Source organism: Bos grunniens, chromosome 3, assembly GCF_055505025.1.
Source record: "Bos grunniens cultivar Pamir isolate PY7600 chromosome 3, Bosgru_T2T1.0, whole genome shotgun sequence".
NCBI classification, from domain to species: Eukaryota; Metazoa; Chordata; class Mammalia; order Artiodactyla; family Bovidae; genus Bos; species Bos grunniens.
Genome location: NC_141167.1, coordinates 25,780,837 through 25,803,554, shown reverse-complemented (window position 1 = coordinate 25,803,554; position 22,718 = coordinate 25,780,837). Strand labels below are relative to the sequence as shown.

General features: G+C 35.5%; 1 protein-coding gene across 3 annotated transcripts in view; it reads left to right on the top strand.

Annotated features, from left to right (window-relative positions):
• Positions 1-22,718, top strand: part of FAF1 (Fas associated factor 1) — a 497,001-nt gene that overhangs the window by 250,035 nt on the left and 224,248 nt on the right. For all 3 annotated transcript variants that reach the window (XM_086387547.1, XM_086387559.1, XM_086387570.1), the window contains exon 8: positions 20,759-20,845. In XM_086387547.1, coding sequence (XP_086243673.1) covers positions 20,759-20,845 — 87 coding nt within the window. The remainder of the gene's footprint in view (positions 1-20,758; positions 20,846-22,718) is intronic.

Below are 22,718 nucleotides of genomic sequence, written 5' to 3'. Positions count from 1 at the left end.
TGTTACATTGTATTCATAGCAAACAGTGGGTTATATCAGTATTTTTAGTTGTTTTCCTAATTGAAAGGCAAAAAGATATGATAGTGAAAGATGAACACCACGGATTGGAAGGTGCCCAGTATGCTACTGGAGAAGAGTGGAAAAGTAACTCCAGAAAGAATGAAGAGACAGAGCCAAAGCGAAAAAAATGCCCAGTTGTCTACGTGACTGGTGATGGAAGTGAAGTCCGGTGCTGAAAAGAACAATATTGCATTGGAACCCGAAATGTTAGGTCCATGAATGAAGGTAAATTGGAAGTGGTCAAACAGGAGTGGCAAGAGTGAACATCAACATTTTAGGAATCAGTGAACTAAAATGGACCAGAATGATTGAATTTAATTCAGATAACCATATCTACTCCTGTGGGCAAGAATCTCTTAGAAGAAATGGAATAGCCCTCCTAGTCAACAAAAGAGCCCAAAATGCAGTATTTGGGTGCAGTCTCAAAAATGACAGAATGATCTCTGTTCATTTCCAAGGCAAACCATTCAATATCACAGTAATCCAAGTCTATGCCCCAACCACTAATGCCAAAGAAGCTGAAGTTGAATGTTCTATGATGACCGACAAGACCTTATAAATCTAACACCAAAAAAAGATGTCCTTTTCGTCATAGGGGAATAGAATGCAAAAGTAGAACATCAAAAGATAACTGAAGTAACAGGCAAATTTGGCCTTCGACTACAAAACGAAACAGGGGAAAGGCTAGTAGAGTTCTGCCAAGAGAATGCACTGGTCATAGCAAACATCCTCTTCCAACAGCACAAGAGAAGACTCTACACATGGACATCACCAGATGGTCAGTACTGAAATCAGACTGATTATATTCTTTGCAGCCGAAGATGGAGAAGCTCTATATAAGCAGAAACAAGACCAGGAGCTGAATGTAGCTCAGGTCATGACCTCTTTATCGCAAAATTCAGACTTAAATTGAAGAAAGTAGGGAAAACTGCTAGACCATTCAGGTATGACCTAAATCAAATATCCTACGATTATACAGTGGAAGTGACAAATAGATTCAAGGGATTAGATCTGATAGACAGAGTGCCTGAAGAACTATGGACAGAGCTTTGTAACATTGTACAGGAGGCAATGATCAAGACTATCCCCAAGAAAAAGATATACAAAAAGGCAAAATAGTTGTCTGAGGAGGCCTTACAAATAGCTGAGAAGAGAAGGACAAAGAAAAGGAGGAAAGGAAAGATATACCCATCTGAATGCAGAATTCCAAAGAACAGCAAGGAGAGATAAGAAAGCCTTCCTCAGTGATCAATGCAAAGAAATAGAGGAAAACAATAGAATAGGAAAGACTAGAGATTTCTTCAAGACAATTAGAGATACCAAGGGAACATTTCATGCAAAGATGGGCACGATAAAGGACAGAAATGGTATGGACCTAACAGAAGCAGAAGATATTAAGAAGAGGTGGCAAGAATACACAGAAGAATTGTACAAAAAAGAACTTCATTACCCAGATAATCACGATGGTGTGATCACTCACCTAGAGCCAGACATCCTGGAATGCGAAGTCAAGTGGGCCTTAGAAAGCATCACTACGAACAAAGCTAGTGGAGGTGATGGAATTCCAGTTGAGCTATCAAATCCTAAAAGATGATGCGTGAAAGTGCTGCACTCAATATGCCAGCAAATTTGGAAAACTCAGCAGTGGCCACAGGACTGGAAAAGGTCAGTTTTCATTCCAGTTCCAAAGAAAGGCAATGCCAAAGAATGCTCAAACTACCACACAATTGCATTCATCTCACAGGCTAGCAAAGTTATGCTCAAAATTCTCTAAGCGAGTCTTCAAAAGTACATGAACCGAGACCTTCCAGATGTTCAAGCTGAATTTAGAAAAAGCAGAGGAACCAGAGGTCAAATTGCCAACATCTGTTGCATCATAGAAAAAGCAAGAGAGTTCCAGAAAAACATCTACTTCTGCTTTATTGACTATGCTAAAGCCTTAGACTGTGTGGATCACAACAAACTGTGGTAAGTTCTTTAAGAGATGGGCACACCAAACCACCTTACGTGCCTCCTGAGAAATCTGTATGCAGGTCAAGAAACAACTATTAGAACCAGACATGGAACTACAGATTGGTTACAAATTGAGAAAGGAGTGCATTAAGGCTGTATATTGCTGCCCTGTTTATTTAACTTCTGTGCAGAGTACATCATGCGAAATGCCGGACTGGATAAAGCACAAGCTGGAATCAAGATTGCTGGGAGAAATATCAATACCCTTGGATAGGCAGATAACACTGCCCTTATAGTAGAAAGTGAAGAACTAAAGAGCTTCTTGATGAAAGTGAAAGAGGAGAGGGAAAAAATTGGCTTAAAGCTCAACATTGAACTGCTAAAGATCATGACATTTGGTCCCATCACTTCATGGCAAATAGATGGGGAAACAGTGGAAACAGTGACAGATTTATTTTCTTGGGCTCCAAAATCACTGCAGATGCTGACTGCAGCCATGAAATTAAAAGATGCATGCTCTTTGGAAGAAAATCTATAATAAACCTAGACAGCATATTAAAAAGCAGATATATTATTTTACTGACAGTGGTGAGTCTAGTCAAAGCTATGGTTTTTCCAGTAGTCATGTATAGATATGAGAGTTGGACCATAAAGAAAGCTGAGCATCAAAAATTGATGCTTTTGAACTGTGGTGTTGGAGAAAACTCTTGAGAGTCCCTTGGACTGCAAGGAGATAAAACCCAGTCAATTCTAAAGGGAATCAATCATGAATATTCATTGGAAGGCCTGATGCTGAAGCTGAAGCTCGAATACTTTGGCCACCTGATGTGACGAACTGACTCATTGGAAGGGACACTGATGTTGGGAAGGATTAAAAGCTGGAGGAGAAGGGGGCAACAGAGGATGAGATGATTGGATGGCATCACCAACTCAATGAACATGACTTTGAACAAGCTCCAGGAGTTGGTGATGGACATGGAAGCCTGGCATACTGCATGTCATGGGGTCACAGAGTTGGGCATGACTGAGCAACTGAACTGAACTGAAAGGTGTGAATGGTGTTTGTTTCAATATGCATTTCCTTAATTACTCAAAAAGTAAACATTTTTCTTTCTGTATCATTATCTTAATGATATTATAGTAGTTTCCAAGTCAGGTTATCTTAGTATTTATTAAATTAGTGGTGATTAGTTAATGTGTATGCTAATGCTAAGTCACTTTAGTCGTGTCCGACTCTGTGTGACCCCGTAGATGGCAGCCCACCAGGCTCCCCCGTCCCTGGGATTCTCCAGGCAAGAACACTGGAGTGGGTTGCCATTTCCTTCTCTAGTGCATCAAAGTGAAAAGTGAAAGGGAAGTCTCTCAGTTGTGTCTGACTCTTCTCGACCCCATGGACTGCAGCCTACCAGGCTCCTCCGTCCATGGGATTTTCCAGGCAAGAGTACTGGAGTGGGGTGCCATCGCCTTCTCTGAGTTAATGTGTATAGTAATGGTTAAACTACAGTGATACTGCCACCCTTGATTCACATTGTTAATTTTACTTTAGACCAAGTATATGTTGTAGTGTTTAGTTTAGTGCCCTTTTCAATATATCATTACTGGAATAAAATGTAGAAAGGCAGAAGAGCATAGTGGTTAAAAGTATGGATTGTTGAGCCAGACTGCCTGGACCAGAATACTGCCTCCGGAACTTACTGTTACGTGATTTTGGTTAAGTTACATATCATCTCTGTGCCTCAGATGCCTTATCTCTAGATGAATAAACTAAATAGTAATTTATTTGTAAATTATTAAAAATAAATAAATAATAAAGATAAAATATAACTATAATGGAATATTATTCATCCTTAATAAAGAAGAAAATGCTGCCATTTGCAGCAACATGGATGAATCTGGAGGACAGTGTGCTAGGTGAAATAGACACAGGACAAATTCTCCATGATACTACTTATATGAGGAATCTAAGATAATCAGATTTATAGAAACAGAAAATAGAATGGTGGTTGCTAGATGTTGGAGGAAGAAGGAAATGGGAAGGCATTAGTGAAAGTATATGAAGTTTTAGTTATACAGAATATATAAATCCTAGAGATCTAGAGTAAAACACAGTGTCTGTAGTTAACAGTACTGTATTATATACTTAAATTTTGCCAAGAGGGTGGATCTTATGTCAAATGTTTTTATCAGAAAATATTAAAAAGCAGAGATATTACTTTGCCAACAAAGGTCTGTTTAGTCAAGGCTATGGTTTTTCCAGTGGTCATGTATGGATATGAGAGTTGGACTATAAAGAAAGCTGAGCGCCGAAGAATTGATGCTTTTGAACTGTGGTGTTGGAGAAGACTCTTGAGAGTCCCTTGGACTGCAAGAAGATCCAACCAGTCCATCCTAAAGGAGATCAGTCCTGGGTGTTCATTGGAAGGACTGACGTTGAAGCTGAAACTCCAAGACTTTGGCCACCTGATGTGAAGAGCTGACTCATTTGAAAAGACCCTGATGCTGGGAGGGATTGGGGGCAGGAGGACAAGGGGACGACAGAGGATGAGATGGCTGGGTGGCATCACCGACTCTATGCACATGAGTTTGGGTGAACTCTGGGAGTTGGTGATGGACAGGGAGGCCTGGCGTGCTGTGATTCATGGGGTCACAAAGAGTTGGACACGACTGAGCGACTGAACTGAACTGAATGGTAATTCTAATGATAATAAATAAAGAGGGTGGGAGGAAACTTTTGGGGGTGATGGATGGATTTATGGCGTAAATTCTGGTGATAGTTTCTCAGGTTTAATTCATCAAGTTGTGTATATTATTATAGCTTTTTATATTTTAATCATACTTCAGTAAAATGGTTTATAAAAGAAAAATCATGAAAATAGTTAACATTTACAAAGTACTTAGATTAGTGCCTGTAAGTACTATTTGAATATCTGCTAAATAAATTCATAAATTTTATTGCATATTGAGTACATGTAATTCTTCAAACACTGGAATCTCAGCATTTTCGATAAAACTTAATCATGCAAATATATTACAACTCAAATGTTAATATCTAAAAATTACATCTTAAAGAATGCATTTTATAAGTATCTTCCAGTGTGATTATTAAATTGAAAAGAAAAAAGATTTCTCTTTTTTTCTGGAATGAGGTAGAATGGGTGAAAAAGTAATTTTTTTCATTTTCATATGTTCATGTGGTTGATCTTTAGAAACTAAGACTTTTATTTAGAGCAGTGGGTACTGGTGTAATATGGTAGGACAAAAACACATTTTTACAGTTGGAAAGAATGGAGTTCAAATCTGGGTCTGCCACTTTAATATAGTCATTTCTGTATACACAGAGTTGATATGAGCATGAAATGTAGTAACACACGCAAAATGGGTAATCAGTGCCTTGCTGCTGCTGCTGCTGCTAAGTCGCTTCAGTCGTGTCTGACTCCGTGCGACCCCATAGACGGCAGCCCACCAGACTCCCCCGTCCCTGGGATTCTCCAGGCAAGAACACTGGAGTGCATTGCCATTTCCTTCTCCAACGCATGCAAGTAAAAAGTGAAAGGGAAGTCGCTCAGTCGTGTCCGACTCTTCGCGACCCCATGGACTGCAGCTTACCAGGCTCCTCCACCCATGGGATTTTCCAAGCAAGAGTACTAGAGTGGGTTGCCATTGCCTTCTCCGAATCAGTGCCTTGGCACTCAATAAATGATAGTTACAGCTGTTATAGTTGTCTCTTCTCTACCTTCCTAATACTTTATTGATATCTTTAGCATTATAATTATTACATTGTACCATGAGTGTTTGTTTCTGAGTGTGACAGATGTTCATTGGGCTGTGACTTTCGTAAAGGCAAGAGTATCACCTCGATCTTCATATCTCTCTTGCAGAGTTTGCAACTGCCAACTACTAAATACAACACTGTTTTGTTCAGCTCTCTGTTTTTGTCCCAGAGTGTTTTAAATTTGAACTGGTTGCCAACATTTAAAAGTTTGAAAGCTTGACATTTCAAGATAAAGCAAAACATTATGGGATTCCTGGCTTCGGGCTTTTGTCGAAGAATCAGAAAATTCAACAATACTGAACCCCGGAGTTTCTGTTGCAGTAATGAATTGTTCTGGAGTAGAGCTGCCTCCCGGAGAAGGCAATGGCAAGCCACTCCAGTACTCTTGCCTAGAAAATCCCATGGATGGAGGAGCCTGGTAGGCTGCAGTCCATGGGGTCGCGAAGAGTCGGACACGACTGAGCGACTTCCCTTTCACTTTTCACTTTCACACAATGGAGAAGGAAATGGCAACCCACTCCAGTGTTCTTGCCTGGAGAATCCCAGGGACGGCAAAGCCTGGTGGGCTGCTGTCTATGGGGTCGCACAGAGTCGGACACGACTGAAGCAACTTAGCAGCAGCAGCAGAGCTGCCTCCTTCAAGAGGCATGCTGTCTGGTTTGCCATAGTCCTCAACACCTGAATATTGCTTCCTCAGAACTAAAGCTGAATGCCCTTTGCCCATCACATTTCACTCGTCTTTTGTCTGCTTTTCTAGATACTTGTGTTTGAGAAGGCTGCTCTAGTGACAAAGAGTTTGTAACTTTGATAGTTACTCAGTCGTGTCTGAGTCTTTGTGACCCATGGACTGTAGCCTGCCAGGCTCCTCTGTCAATGGGATTTTCCAGGCAAGAATACTAGAGTGGGTTGCCATTTCCTTCTCCAGGGGAATCTTCCCAACCCAGGGTTTGAACCTACATGTCCTGCATCGCGAGCAGATTCTTTACCATCTTAGCCATCAAGGAAGCCTGTTCATAACTTAGAAAGCGCTCAGCAAATGTTTTTTGAATGAATGAGTGATTGAAAGAACCTTAAGCATAAACAAGTATAGAAGGTTTACTTGATCTACTTTAAAATGCCCGAATGATGCGGATCTAGCTGTGCTTTAACAACAACTATTCCCATCACCTTTTTCAATATACATCATGAGGAAGTAATGGTAATGTTGGAGATGGTCAGGGAATGATGCTCTGAAATAACTGCCTTTCATTGGATGTGATTACTAGACTGCCACATTTTCAAAACTAGACATCCTCAAATTTATTCACTACTGGTGTAGTGCAGTGAAACATGACAAAAATAAAATATGATCAAATGCACTTGCCATTTATTTTGGAATGCATGGTAATATCTTTTCCACTTAAGCAAAACATACAAACAACACCAACTGTGTTTGAAGACAGGGAATCTTTGATCAGAACTCTGAAATATCCCTTTGAATTAGTATTAGTATAATAAACTTTATTAATTTATACCTGACAGTAATTTGGGATTTGTGTTTATTTAGTTGAACTGATGCATGTCCCAAATCTGTGAAGGAAGGGTTAGCCAAGTAAGTGAAAGTGTGGGTAACATTTCTTTGGTAAGGAATAGGGGTGGAGTAATGATGGACTGGAAAACTTTTCTAGTTTCAGTTTTGGAGGAAAATATCATAAGTAGTTAAAAAAGATAAAATGCCTCGATGTCCCATAATTTTCCTTTTGAGTTTTGCTTCTGGTTCTTACTTGAAGAGTTATTATCCTCAGTTGCATTTTCTGTAAAGAAAATAAAAGCATCATTGAAGTTGATAGTAAGAGTTAGAGAATATATACATATATGTAAAACATCTCACAGAACCTTTGCATTTCATGTTTTCTCTGCCTGGAACATTCTTTCTGGGATTTGTACCTTCTCATTCAGGATTCAACCTGTCCAAGAAATAGAGAATGACTATAAGGATTCTAATATCGTTCTTCATAGAACTTAACCTAATTCTGAAATTATCTTGTTTATATATTCACATTTCTTTCTCTGTCCTTTCTCACTACTCCCTTCACTATGCACCTACTATATAGAATGAATGTAAGCTCCGTGAAGGCAGAGACTTTGTTTTCTCAGTAACCACTACAAAATAGTGCCTTCCTCTTAGTAGACACTCAATAAATATTTGTTGACTGTGTAGCCAACTAAATGAATGGTCATGAATTATTAGCACTCATTGAATGTTGTTAAACTAGAACATGTATATCTGTTGCTTATAAGTCCAGTGAGAGATTCTCCTAGCACTTTGTTAGCAGTAGATTACATATTTCTTTTAAAATATTTTTTTACTGACACCCTAATTTTTAGCACTTAATATAAGGAATGAAGTGCTTTTTGTAAGGAGGCAAGAGTTTTATGTGTATATCTTAACTCTCAGTCCCATCTGTAATTTTTAACTCATATGTTCAGTTATTCACTTTTAAAATAAAAATCTTAGCTTTAAAATAAAAATCCTGTAACAAGTGTATTTGTGTTGTACATAACTATTTACACATTTTCTTCCCAACTAGATTTGGTTCCTTAAGGGAGTGTGAAAGTCTGCATCTTGTCTGTCCACCACTTTCTTTGTTACGTTGTAATGACTTAAGTGATAGATGCTGGTAAGAACTTACTGAGTCAATAAGGGACAGAGTGTGAGACTGGTACTGTTATGGCATTCATTACACCTGTCTTTCCCACTCTGCTGGTATGAGTTCCTCCCAAAAGAATGATTAAGTTTGAATCATCACTCACTTAAATAAAATAAAACCGCCAGATGCACAGTTAACATGAATTATTTTAGTCACATCTACATCATTGTAGTTGTTCCCTGGTAACTGTTTTGTAAATGAATGCATGAATTGATGAATAATTAGACCAATATAATGTGGCAGTTATGTGAGTTATAAACTTATTTCTTTAACTACAGTGTATTTTTACTATCTTTGATATTTAATTATTTTGTATTTTATTATTGCTCTTTTTTTCAGGTTATGATTATATGTATTCTATTATTACTCTTTCAATTTTGTGGTACTAATGCATATAGTTCCTATTAAAAATAGTAAAAGAATAAGTAAAAAATCAGTTTAGCACAGTGTTTCTACCTCTATGGCTAAAAGACTGTAAGGAAATAATGTGTTAAAGCATGTTTAAATATACAGTAGGTACATATAGTATATATTTTATATGAAGTATGTTGTTGTTGTTGTTTAGTCGCTAAGTTGTGTTGATTCTTTCGTGACCCTATAGACTGTAGCCCGCCAGGCTCCTCTGTCCGTGGGATTCCCCAGGCAAGAATACAGAAGTGAGTTGCCATTTGCTTCTCCAGGGAATCTTCCCCACCGGGGGATTAAACCCATGTCTCCTGCATTGGCAGATGGATTCTTTGCCACTGAGCCACCAGGGAAGCCCTATATATAGTATAGTAAACATCAACGGTATATTTTTGTGTGGGTCTATGTTCTCTACCTTCTTAATCCACTGTCCAATAGGGTAACTACGAGCCACATATGTAAATTTAAATTAATTAAAGTGAAATGAAATTTGAAGTCATTTTTCTTAGTCACACTAGGTGTGTTTTAAGTGCTCAGTAGCCACGTGGGGCTCGTGGCCACCCTATTGGATAGGACAGATACAGAACATTTCTGTCATCACAGAAAGTTCTCTTAGCAGCTGGTAGGCTATCATATACACAATTCCTTATCCCTTATTTTGCCACACTGTATGCTAGATATTTTGTTTGTAATTTGAAAATGAAATTGAATATGTCCTAGAAATATTATAGTGCTTAATTTCTTGAAATCTCTTTGCCCCCAAAATGATTATTTTATCAATTATACATTTAAACAATGTTTTTTCCATTTATTAAGATAGTCAATCCCTAACATTTTCATCATTATTTAAAACTCTAAATTCTGTGATGAATACAGTTGAAGTATTATTCACTTTTAAGACAACACAGTGTATAATAATGTCTCCATGTACCTTTTCTACTATATTCAATGAAAAAAAAATACTTATTAAATGGTGATTTTTCTCCCTTTATCTTATTAAGTAAATTATATGGTCCTTTTTTATGGAAGTCTTCATAGTTAGAGATGTAAAACAGCAATTTCTTGGTTCTATAGCATGACATAGTTCAGAGCTGAGATTAGAGAAACCCCGTAGAGTTGTTAATACTTGAGGGCATCCCCAACTAGAAAAGTATGTGAATTTAGGCATGGGAGGAAGGAAGGATCTGCTTTAAATTTAGTGTAGGGTCACTGAATCTTAATGATAGATTAAACAAGGGAGGTAGAATAATGAATAGGGGTATGCAATGTGTAGCACTAATACCAGAAGTCCATGGTTTGTGGCGGTTTTTTAATGTCCTTTCCCATATGGTTTTGAATAGAGTAGGTTATGGCAGGGATGAGCTAAGCAATAGCTTTGTTAATGAATAAATAGGAGTAAATTTTTTTTTAAACAGGAGACTTCAGGCTGTTTGTTTAGAATGCCTGTTTATTTAATAAATCATGTGATTAAAGATTTTCTGATTTTAATACATTAAGAGATGATGCTAAGGTATCCCTGTTTTATTTTTTATAAAATAATTACATTTACATTTCAGGGTCAGTCCTAACAGTGAAATCGTTGGGGTGCGATTTTAACTTCCTTAATTAAAAACCAACTGTATGGAGCATCTGAGCATTGGCATCGTCAGTCCTTAAAGTTTATTGTACTGTATTAGATTTTCATTCATGATGTCAATTCACTTTGAAAGGTTTAATTAAATTGTTATTTGGAACCAGTTTCTAACTCTTCCTCATTCATCTAAAATTAACTAGGTTTGTGATTTTGATGGCCATGCTCTTACTGTAACTTTGCTCTTGGCCAAGGCAGCTACTTTTCTTAAGATATACTTCCTGCCTTTCCACCCACATTTCTCTCAGAGAAAGTAATGACAGCATTAAGCTGATCTTGGAAAATAGCAAGTTAAAATCAGAAAACCTGACTAGACACATTTTAAAATATTTCACAGAGCTGTTCTTTGATGATTGCTTAATATTTCCAGAAGGAGAGGTTAAATAGGTTGTCTCTGGTGCCTTGGTTAAGCAGAGGGAAGGGAAATGTAAGTCTCCTGACTCCAGGGCCCCAAATGCAAACACTGGCCTAGTTGTTCCCAAACTTTCTCCTTGATGTGGGTGACTTGAATGGTTTATTTTCCCTTGATGAGCCACACCCCCAGGCACTTTAGTATTCATGGCAGACCCCAACACTAAGTCTCTTTGTTGTCTTTGTTTTTTGAATTTTTTTGTTAACAAGAAAAGATAAAATTATAAGAGACCTGATTATAGACTGAGGTTCCATTGCTGATAGTTCCCACCACTTTTTTCAGCGTCTCAGAGAAAGACAAAGTCCTGGATAGGCAACAGAAAGCAGCAAAGCAAACATAAACATTATGTCTAAGCATCATTGTTGGTGCTACCAGAGTGGGGGAGGATACACACAGTCTTTATCATAATATAAAGATGAGTCTTCACCAAAACTATAAGATTGCCAGCATCTGAAAAAATTTTGAAGTTTCTATAGAGGCATTGGTTCTTTAAAGGGAAAAAAAATTTCTTAACAAGAAATAGATTAAAAAGATATTTCTAAATTTACATTATCATCCTGATTTAGGCATTAACTAAGTGAATGACATTTGCAAGGCAAATAGTTTAATCTATCTGTGTGTAAAATTTAAAAGAAAATATAGTTCTATGAAAAACAAATTGGCAGAATAGATTAATAGCATTGCCCTGTGTCATCTTCCCTATAGATGAAATTTCATTTTAGAACTTAATGAGGTTGCAAATAAATATCTAATCAGAGTTTCACTTGTCCAGATCCAAAGCACAGAAGAGGGATTGGTGACAGTGCCCAGTTGTTGAGAGAAGGAAATACTTGAATAACAAGACAGGACATAATTGATTTGTTTACTGTATATAGACAAAGTAGAAGCAGCAGTCTTCCTATATTTTTATTCCAGACAAAAGTCTTAACATTAGTGTTGGGTAGAAACTCAGAAGGCATTCAGCAAAAGTTTATACAAGGAAGTTTTTGCCAACCCTCACACGATAAAGTTTATTTTACTGTTTTAAGTATTCTTCTTTTACCTTGACTTATTTTCCTTGAGTATGTTTTATCTTGCTATTTCTTCCCAGCTATGTGTGACACCAGGAACTGCCCTCTTACTGTGAAGGCAGCATTCAGTCACTGAAACAGTAAGTCACAGATCTTGTAGTTGTCCTTCCTCTGCAGTACAAAATTGACAGCCTGTAACTGCTCTTCATTGCCTGTTACAGCGCAACAGGTATAAAAAGGCTCAGTTACAAGAGAGAGTAACCTTGGTTGATCACTTTTGTTACCGTATAATGCTCACCATTTAGAGTAAGTGTAAATGGTCTTAACGGAAAATTCTTACATGTTACAGTCATGTGTCAGGTGGGCTTCTCTGGTGGCTCAGCAGTAAAGAATCTTCCTGCCAATACAGGAGATACGGGTTTGATCCCTGGTGAGAGAGGATCCCCTGGAGGAGGAAATGGCAACCCACTCCAGCATTCTTGCCTGGAGAACTCCATGGACAGAGGAGCCTGGGGGAGCCACAGTTAATGGGGTCGCAAAGAGTCCGAGTGAGCAACTAACACTTTCACTTTTCACTTTTGTATATATATGTGTATAGCTTAATAAATAGAAATGAGCATAATTTTGTAACTTGGTTTTTCTTTAATAGGTAAAAACTTTATATGTTATTAAATATTCTTCTAGGTAGGGTCAGTAAACTTTTTCTAAAAAGGGCTAGATAATAAATATTTCAGGCATTGCAGGGCGTATGATCTCTGTTGCATCTACTAAGTCTGCCCTCATGGTAGTGCCAAAAGCATCCACAGACAGTATGTAAACAAATGGAGGTAGCGGTGTTCCAATACAACTTCGTTTATAGAAACAAACAGCAGGCTGAATTTGGCCTATAGGCTGCGCTTTGCTGACCCTAGTTCTACATCATTGTTTTAATGGCTGCATGGTATTTATTTATTTAACTATCTCATTATCAGATATTAAATTTGTGCCAATTGTGTGTCTGTGTGTGTGTAATAATAAACAGACTGCAGTGAATATCTTTGTAGTTAAATATTTGGCTTACATGTATGATTATGTCTTTAAACATTAACTCGTATAATGCTTCTGACATACATAGCAAATGGTTTATCTACTAAAGTTCAGACTTAAAAATCAGTGTTCCTGATATACAAGTATTTCTTGATTTATGTGACCAATTTTTAAAGTTGTACATAAAATTGAACTTTAACAAAACATTTTAAGATTTAAATAGGACTCCTTAAAATGTTCTTGTAATTACTCCATTATTCCTAAGATTGACTTTTTACTTAGTGTTTTTCTTCATGGAAGAATTTTTAAATTAATTTACTTCATTTTAAAAGGAGAAATTTTAAGAGCATTTAATGAGTGACTGATGTGTTATTCATTGAGGACAATAAAAAACATTCACCTCTCTGGTATCTATTAGTCTATTGTTGGAAAGATTTCACTCTCACTGTTTCCACAAGGTACAGAGAGGAAATATTATCTTCTAGGATAAGGTCTTTACTGACTGATATGAGGTTAACCTCCCACTGTTTTTCCTGTGGGTCTTATTTCAGCTTGCCTATGAGAGAGACCAAAAAAACAAACCAGAAACTGTTTAGTCTTTCCTTTGCTTCAAACAGTTCTCTGGTGTTCAGGGGCATTTCCTCAGTTCAACTGACAGGTACAGGTGCCTTCTAAGTTTATTTAGTATGACCAATAGATCATTTATTGTGGATTTGCAGTTTTATTGCAATGCCCAAATATATATTATAGCCAAAAAGCAATAACACTTAATCTTAAGGCAGAAGAACTGAAGATTAACACAGATTTTCAGTGATGAAGATTACTATTTATCAATTATGTCAGTGTTGTGGAGTCTGTAGTGACATAGTACCATCTCTCATTACTTTCTTTTTTTTTTTTCTTCTTCTTTTTTTTTTTTTTAAATTTAATATATTCCTTACAAATTTAAGAACCCATCCTGAACCCTCCTCCCTCCTCCCTCCCCATACCATCCCTCTGGGTCGTCCCAGTGCACCAGCCCCAAGCATCCAGCATCGTGCATTGAACCTGGACTGGCATCTCGTTTCATAAAAAATAATTACTTTATCATCATAAAAGTGATAGCATTTCTAGAATTTCTATAACAAATCATTATTAATCATGTTCATTCTCAAAAGGGCTAGCTACCTCAGGCAGGAGTTTAAAGAACTCTAGAATCAGTAAATTAGAAAGGCATGGCCATCTAGGAGAGCCTGTAACTCTCAAATCTTGGTAAGAGTTACCTAGAATGCTTGTTAGAACATATACTGTTGGGTCCTAGCATTTCCAGTGTACTAGGCCTTAGGTGGATTCCCTGGAGTTTCATTTCTAATAGTTTCCAGGTGATACTAATACTATTTGTATTAGTATCAGGCACCACACACTGAGAGTCACAAATGCAGAAAAATGATTGTTCCCCTTTGTAGTGTTGTTGTTGTTTATAACTTCAACTTCTATAACTTCACAATTTCTCTAAACCTTTTTTGCCCCCCAAAAGTCTTAAAATTTAGCATCTTTTCTATTTGTGAAACATACTTAACCTTGGCCATTTATAAACATTTTCTTCACTCTTTACAAGTTCTCTTTTCTTAAAATCCAGGCTTACCCTTTAACTAAAGATATAGATATATATATATATATATATATATATGTTAGTCACTTAGTCATGTCTGACTCGTTGTGACCACATGGACTATAGCCCTTCAGGGTCCTCTATCCATGGAATTCCCCAGGCAAGAACACTAAATATATATACATATGTGTGTGTGTGTGTATATATATATATATATATATAAAGATATGAATTAATTTTAATAACTTTATGACCATTAGTTCGTTTATTTTATGACCTACCACTGCAATTTTTGTATCGTTTTCACCCACACCAAACTTTTAGAATAGGATATTATGAGTATAACCATGTTGAAAGTGTTAAATCTTATCCATGATAGTTTATCAGGCTGGATAAAATCCATCTAACTATATGCATTCAAACTAGTTTCCATATTTGGTTAGCTTTATTGTCATCATTCCCAGTAATTGCTTAAGATGCCAGTTGTCAGACTTCTTTATAGACAAGTAAGAAGTGAAATAAGTTTTAAAGTATGTTACAAAGCAAAACTTAGTTACAGTTGTTGGAATGAAGAATTCAGCTACAGCCAAAAAAATGTTTTAATAGAACAAAATGCAGTCCAAAGCCTGATTGAAAGCCACCAATTTTATAGTTTTCTTCAAACAATATCTTCATTGTTTTCTGGAAAGATGGTATTTGAGAAAAAGAAATGTCTTGAGTTACTTTTTTTATGAGGAAAGAATTGCTGAGTCTCTTAAATGGTTAATGAGAAGAAGTAATAGTTAAACACTTGGAGCATTGATTTCTGATTTGAATTCTCCAACACAGGCCAGCCCTGAGGGAAGAGGGGAAAAAAGCCTGCTAATTAACATTTGATTACTGATGCCACCTTCTCATTCCCCTTGCACCATCCGGTTTCAAGTGTTTTTGTTCAAGAAGTATTTTTAGGAGGATTTTAACTTGCATCATAGTAAAACAGATCCATGTGCAACTGCATCGAGTGTACAGTATATTAAAAAAAAAAGAAAAAAGTCCTTAGATATGAAGTATATGTTCAAAACCCAGTCTGGATCAGAAGTGATTGGTTTCCTATTGTAAGCCTTTCTGAGCACCAGTGATTGCTAAGAAACTGGAACTAAGCCTAGTCTGTGTGTCTTAATCACACACAGATACTTATTTGTTTGGTGCAGTTATTATTTAGCAAACTCAACTGGAACATCATTTGATGGTGTGAATTACTTGCAGTTCAGATTTTGATACTTTTAACATTTGAATAAGCTTAGGTTCTAATATTCCCAACGGTCTTTCTCTTCTAAGATTGATAAGAGGAGATAAATGTATGTAGTTTCAGGGTGCTTTTTTGTAAGGGCTGTCATTTGTCAAGGTATTCTTAATTCAGAAAATCTAGAAACTAAAGTGCTAACAAACTGATAACTGTTCTAAGCCCATGGCAATTCAATATTTTGTATGTTACTTTTTGCTATTTTAAACTATTTGATATGTGAAAATTCATAGGCCAGATTTCAAAATTTTTTAAATGCTGAAATAAATTAATAGAACTTTTTGTATCACTCCGCTTTTAGTATTCTGGCAACACTTAGCCTGTTTGGTTGATGAAATAATTATTTGGGAAACTAGTATGTAAGTAAACCAGTAAGCTTTACTTTTAAATGAGATCTCTTGAGGGGAAAATATATTGAGTCTTTTCTTTAAAAAAAAAAAAAAAAAAAAGTAAGACTTTTTAGTATAATTAAAAGCAAAAACTAAGACTTTTCTTTATTCAAGAAAAAAATTCACTTAAAATGTTTATTATATGTCTGGATTTCTTAACTGAAATTATTTGCTGTTTTCCTTTTTGATGTGTTGTATTTATTAACTCTTTACTATTTTTCTTTCATTTTCTAGCCTTAATGGTTTTAAACTTTCCCTCTTTACTTGCATATCTTAAATGTACTTAGCTCTTCTTTTCCTGTACCTAGGATTAACTCCAGTCTTTTCCAAAAAATCAAATAATTTTAGAGCTTAGAAAGTTAGCAATGAGCTCATTTTATTCTCTTCTAATATTGAATAAACTGGTCTCAGTTTCTACCAGTTGGTACCACAATAACAGCTGGGTAGAATTGGGACTAGAAATTTAGTTTTCTGTCTCGTATTATGCCACAGTAACTCAAATTTTGTGACTTTTGTGTAACATTATCAGAATCTTCTTTAACGTGAATAATACCTGAATGAAATTTAAACTTCCTTAAAATATTTTTCAGTAGTGTGTCCAACGTAAAGTTCACAACATTTTGCTATAAAATATAGCTGACAAAGTTGTCTACCAGTTTTTATGTTTTTCAGTTTGAATAGATGCAAATGGGTCATTTAAGGCTAATCTAAAACCTCAACCTCAAAATCTAGCCTTTAGAAGAGGAACTGTCTAAGAAATTCTGATAAAATTTAACCAAAGTATAAAACTGTTTAAAAATGTATGGAACTCAAAGCTTTGTGGGATATGAATGTCTTTATATAATTATATATTGAGCAGGTTGTAATAAAGTAGTCTTTTTTCCCAGTGCTGTGTGTATCACTGAAGTTTCCACAGTGAGGAAATATGAAGTTTGAAGTGGAGATCATTGCTTATATTATTTATTATATATAAATAAATGTTTATTAACAGTGAAAAACAAATAATAAGGAAATGAATCAATACTGCATTAATTCTGTACTATTTCAGGGTAATCTGATTCAAATATGTTTTTCTTAGTCACAAACAACTGAAGGCAGAGAAATGAAACTGTTCTTTTAGAAAATCTGGAAAATAAGCTCTGGAAAATCTGTTGTCAATCTAGAACCTTTGATCCAAATACAGTGTAGTTTGTAACATAATTTTAATGTTCAGCTGGTAATCAAAGCTTTCATTAAGTTTTTTCAGAACTAATTGAAACATTTATGTAGTTTAGCAGCCTAAAATCTCATAGATTTAGAGCTTAATGCATAACAAGAATTGAAAAGATTATGAAGATTCAGAATGATCTTGAGCCAAAGCTGATCAAAGAAAGTATGTAAGACAAAAGGGCCCTTAGGAAATGTTACCCTGTGAAGTGCCACTTGTCCTTAACTGGAATTTAACACAAATCTCTAAAGATGAAACTCCAGCAGAAGTAGCACAGTAATGGCAGCTGAGCATGCCAGCTACAGCAACTTAGTCTGTGTGTGTGTTCTTTCTGCGTCTCTGAAGAGCTCTTAAATCTCTCAAATCAATCAATCTCAACCTTCCCCCGTCTCCCGCCCTTCACTTCTCCCCTTGCCTTAAGTCTTTGCTTTCTCCTTCCTCCATTCCTTCATCCTTCTCTCTCTGAGAAAACTCTGTCCTGCATTTGATTCATGATGACCTTAAATCCATCTGTGTCGTTTTATAATTAGGTATATTTTGTCCTTCAGCTTTCCTAGAATACTAATTTTTTAAAAGAACAATTTTTATTTTGTATATATTTCTGATTTTTTCTTTCCTGCAGGAATGTCACTGAAAATTTAAAGCCATCAATAAAGACAAAAGAATATTTTTATCTATATTTATAAAACCATCACTCATTTTGTACTTTTGCTATCTTATCATTTGTCTTTCTTCCATATACTGGTAAAATCTTCCTATGATTTTAGCACTGATAAACATGAAATTATTTTCGAAAAACTAATTTGTTTTCAGGTATATTGTTTAGTGATTATGGTTTAGCACAAGATTCTTTTGGCTTAATTTCAGAAACACTGTGAACTTAGCTTTTCCATTGAAACAGTCAAACATTAGCCTAATATGCTTTATGTTGTACCCTCTCAGCCAAGTTCTTTCTGCATTAACCAGTTTGTTCTATGACAAGTTGCTTAACAGATGTCATTCTGGGGAGAACAATGAAGCCAAATACTTGTGCAATGGCTAACATTACTCTAACTTTGATCACTTTTGTTCAGCACATCAGTCTGGCGTTGTGCTTTATACCAACATAACACTATAGCCAGAACATGCTTTTCAGGCTTAGAATAGCAAAGGAATGTTATTCATTCAGTGCAGTTACAGATGAGTTAATGAAAGAAGAAAAATACTGTTTATTTCATAATACCGTATTGTTATGTTTTGGAATTAAGATGGAATTTAAGGAATTCCACTCCAGAGTTACTCGTTTATATATTCAACTCATAGTATTTGTGTATATTCTCCAATGCAGAGGTAGCCTTGCCACCTTTCCAACAGATGTAAATATTTGCCCTGCCTTCCCCTCCGCCTTCCAAGAATAACTGCTGACCCTTGGTGTCTCTAGACAACATAATTAAAACTAACTCTAAGAAAGGAATTTTTTGACTTGTGGCTTAAAGTTTCCTCATACTCCCATCTTCTGTCCTCTCCCTTTCTTTTATTAATAAACAATAATAATAATACTTTGGCTTTATGGAACACCTTTCCTCTTAAGAGCACTAATGTTTAAGCATGACAGAATAGTCTTAGCTAGTGCAGGTGGTAAGAGGTTAGTCCAGTTGCATTTTGTTAAATTGTTGGGTTAATAATGACTAGCGAAAATGTCCAAACTTGATATGACTGACCATAAACAAAATACTGCATGGTAGACTGGCCATTGCTAAGAATCTTGGGGGGAAAAGCTGTTCGTTTGAATTGAGTGGGGATCAAGCCATGCCCCCAAGCTTCACAGTTCTCATTTACTAAGTCTTTTTTTCACAGGTGTATATTAGAGATAAAAATAGATTGAGTTCCAGGTTTTGTTTTGTTTCTTTCTTTCCCCAGTGAATATATTTCTCCATTTCACTGGAAGTGTAACTTAGATATGCTTATGTATAATAAACAGTAATGTGATACAGAAATGCTGTAATTGGACAACGTGATATTTCAGCCTTCTGCGTTTTAAAAACATGAATGAACGCTGCTTCTTTTCCACATGGAAATCGTATTATAGAATGTCTTATGTGCAACATTTCAAAATTAGTTTCACTGTTACAATATGTTAATCTCAGAATTTACATGAAGAGTTAGCTAAGATGGATGATCTAGTCATTTTAATGATTTGATCATGTATTTGGAAATATGGAATGAAAGAGAATTTTTGTAACCTGTTTAGAGAAAAAAGCTAAAAAAGGATATGATAATTACTGAATAAGAGTTTAACCTTCCAGTACTTCATTCTGATAATTACTTGTGTCCTCTCCGTTAAAGTTAAAAAGTATTGGGAATTCCCTGGCGGTCTAGTGGTTAAGACTCCATGCTTTCATTGCTGTGGGTTCAGGTTCAATCCCTGGTGGAGAAGATCCCACAAGCTGTGTGGTATGGCTATAAATAGATAAGTAGTTTCAAAGTATAATATTAAATGTTGAAAAAAATAGTTTTCAACTTTTATCTTATTTAAAATAAAAACTATCAGTACTATATCTTCTTTGGGGGAAGGGCCTAAATAATATATTAATGGATAGCCCTCAGGTAATAATGGAGAAGGCAATGTACCCCACTCCAGTACTCTTGCTTGGAAAATCCCATGGACGGCGGAGCCTGGTAGGCTGTAGTCCATGGGGTCGCTAAGAGTCGGACACGACTGAGCGACTTCCCTTTCACTTTTCACTTGCATGCACTGGAGAAGGAAATGGCAACCCACTCCAGTGTTATTGCCTAGAGAATCCCAGGGACGGGGGAACCTGATGGGCTGCCATCTCTGGGGTCGCACAGAGTTGGACACGACTGAAGCAACTTAGCAGCAGCAGCAGCAGCAGGTAATAAATATTTTCTTAAAATAGTTTCTAATTTGGGGTGATTTCAAAAAAATATACCCTGTACAGCTTTATTATTAAGTATTGTATCCTTGAAATGTACATAAAACAGTAAAGGAAACTCCAGGTTTTTCCTTTCACCCTGCTGGGAAAGAAACTACTACCCTTTTTTGACTGAAAAGAAACTTGAAGCCATCCAGGATTATAAAAATAATCAGCAAGGTGAGGTAGGAGAATATGGCTTGAACTGTTACTTCATTTAACCTTCATTGAGAATCTGCTTTTAAATTTGGTTTAGTTTTATTTAATAAAATTTTTTATGATTTGTGTTTTCCTAGTTTCAAATTCTTGTTTTAAATCTAGAAGAGAACAGAGGAAACACAGTGTATCCCATAAATTGACTAGCAGCTATCATAAGTCATGTGGAAACCCTATTTTAATTGTTTTATTTCTTTTTATAGGTAAAGAGAAATGTGTATGACCTCACGAGTATCCCTGTTCGCCATCAGTTATGGGAGGGCTGGCCAACTTCTGCCACAGATGACTCCGTAAGTGACAGTTGAATTGTCAGTTTTATGTCCTCCTCTCTCTTTTGTCATTTTCAGCCTAATTGGCCGTGATATTAAGTGGAAATCAAATGCTTTGTATCCATGGAAGTAATTTTTATAAATCATTTGCATTCACTTGCAGAACTAGTGTCATAAGCCAAATATATCAGCATTCTCTTGATGATGTTACAATATCAGTATCAGGAACTTTATGCTGCTTGATTTGACTTAAGTTTTTCCTTGATGAAAAAAATACAAATATTCAGATATTTCTAATGAAATGTTCCAAACACAAAAATTTTTTTCCTAAGTTACAGATACTTCAAAATCAATTTAATCATTTTATTTAATTTTATAACTGCATTTCCCATAGTTAGAGCTATACTTTAAAAAGTTAATTTCTATAGTTAATATTAATCACACTCTATTCTTAAACATACTCATAATTTTCACTGCCATAAAAAACTGAAAGAAAAGACCTAGTTTGTAATTTTTAATTATTATTACATCTACTCATAGTAATTTCCTATTGTAAATTTTGAAACCTTTCCTATCTCTGTCTTGTTTCCAGTGATTATTCTTTCCTAAGAGAGTAAATTTTATCATTGAGGAGGCCATTTGGCTACTTTTATCCACAGTCTTGATTGTTCTAACCAGTATTTTTAAGGAAAAAATTAGAATCTTTCAAGAATTTTGAAGTGAGTCTTATTTTTAAAATAAATAGGGCTAAAAAGATGCTAAGATTTTGTAAACATATTACAACAATAAATATCCAAATACATGATTATGGCTAAGAGTTTAATTATGTTTTCTTATGTTCTAAATATTACATTTGTCAGAATAATATTACATTTTGTCATAATAATAATTACCACTTCTCTCTTAGCACCACCATCATATACTTTAGTCTAAAGGAATTCTTTGTGGAAGACAGTAACATTTTTAAACAATTTGTTTATGTAGATGCTACTTGAGTCTAATTATTCCACAATCTAAATATTGTGCCTTTGGAAAATGCTTTGTGGATTATGAAACTTCAAAAATTACCAGAAATTAGCAAAACTTGTTTTTTAAGTGAACCCTTCAGAAAAAAATTATTTACATATAGGCACTTACACTTATTTATAAACTGTTAATTTTGACATTGACATTATAGTATGTCATTATAATTATTGATGATTGTCCATGGCTAAGTGGTAAGAATGTGGTTGTTGTTTTTAGTGTGTTTTTTTTCCTGTTTGAGAAATTTGATGGAAAATATGATACATTTATTTTTATAAAATAAAGAAACTAAGTATATAAATGATAGTTTTTTGTTTACCTGAGAAGATATGAAGAAACCAGAATGTTCTCAACATTGTCTAATAAACTGTTACAATTTATATCATTAATAGAAGAAAATTATTAAGATGGAGTGTGTCACTGAGTTTCAGATACCTCACTTATTTAAAGCATTGTAATGAAGATTAGCAATAATACAAATACTCTGTTCATAGTAGACAATAAATGGGAGTCAGTATTGTAACTTAATATTAACATAACTCAGAGAGTGATCATGGGCAAGAATTGACTGGTTTACATAAATGAAACGGTACCTGAGATTTGCTTCAAAATAACCTCTTGTGTTGGAAGAGTGAGTGGGGATATTCATAAATCCAAACTGATCATTGTTAAAGATAGTTAATGTGTATATTCGATTTTTTTATACTATACTCTCAAGTTTTGTATACATTTGAAAATTTCTGTAAGTTTAAAACAAAAAATAATTGTCTGGTTCAAGATAATAAAGTCCAGAAATGTGGGACTTAATAGGGTTGGAAAAGTCAGTTGCTCATGGGCTCCATCTTTATGGACACCAAGCTGAAGTGGGCTT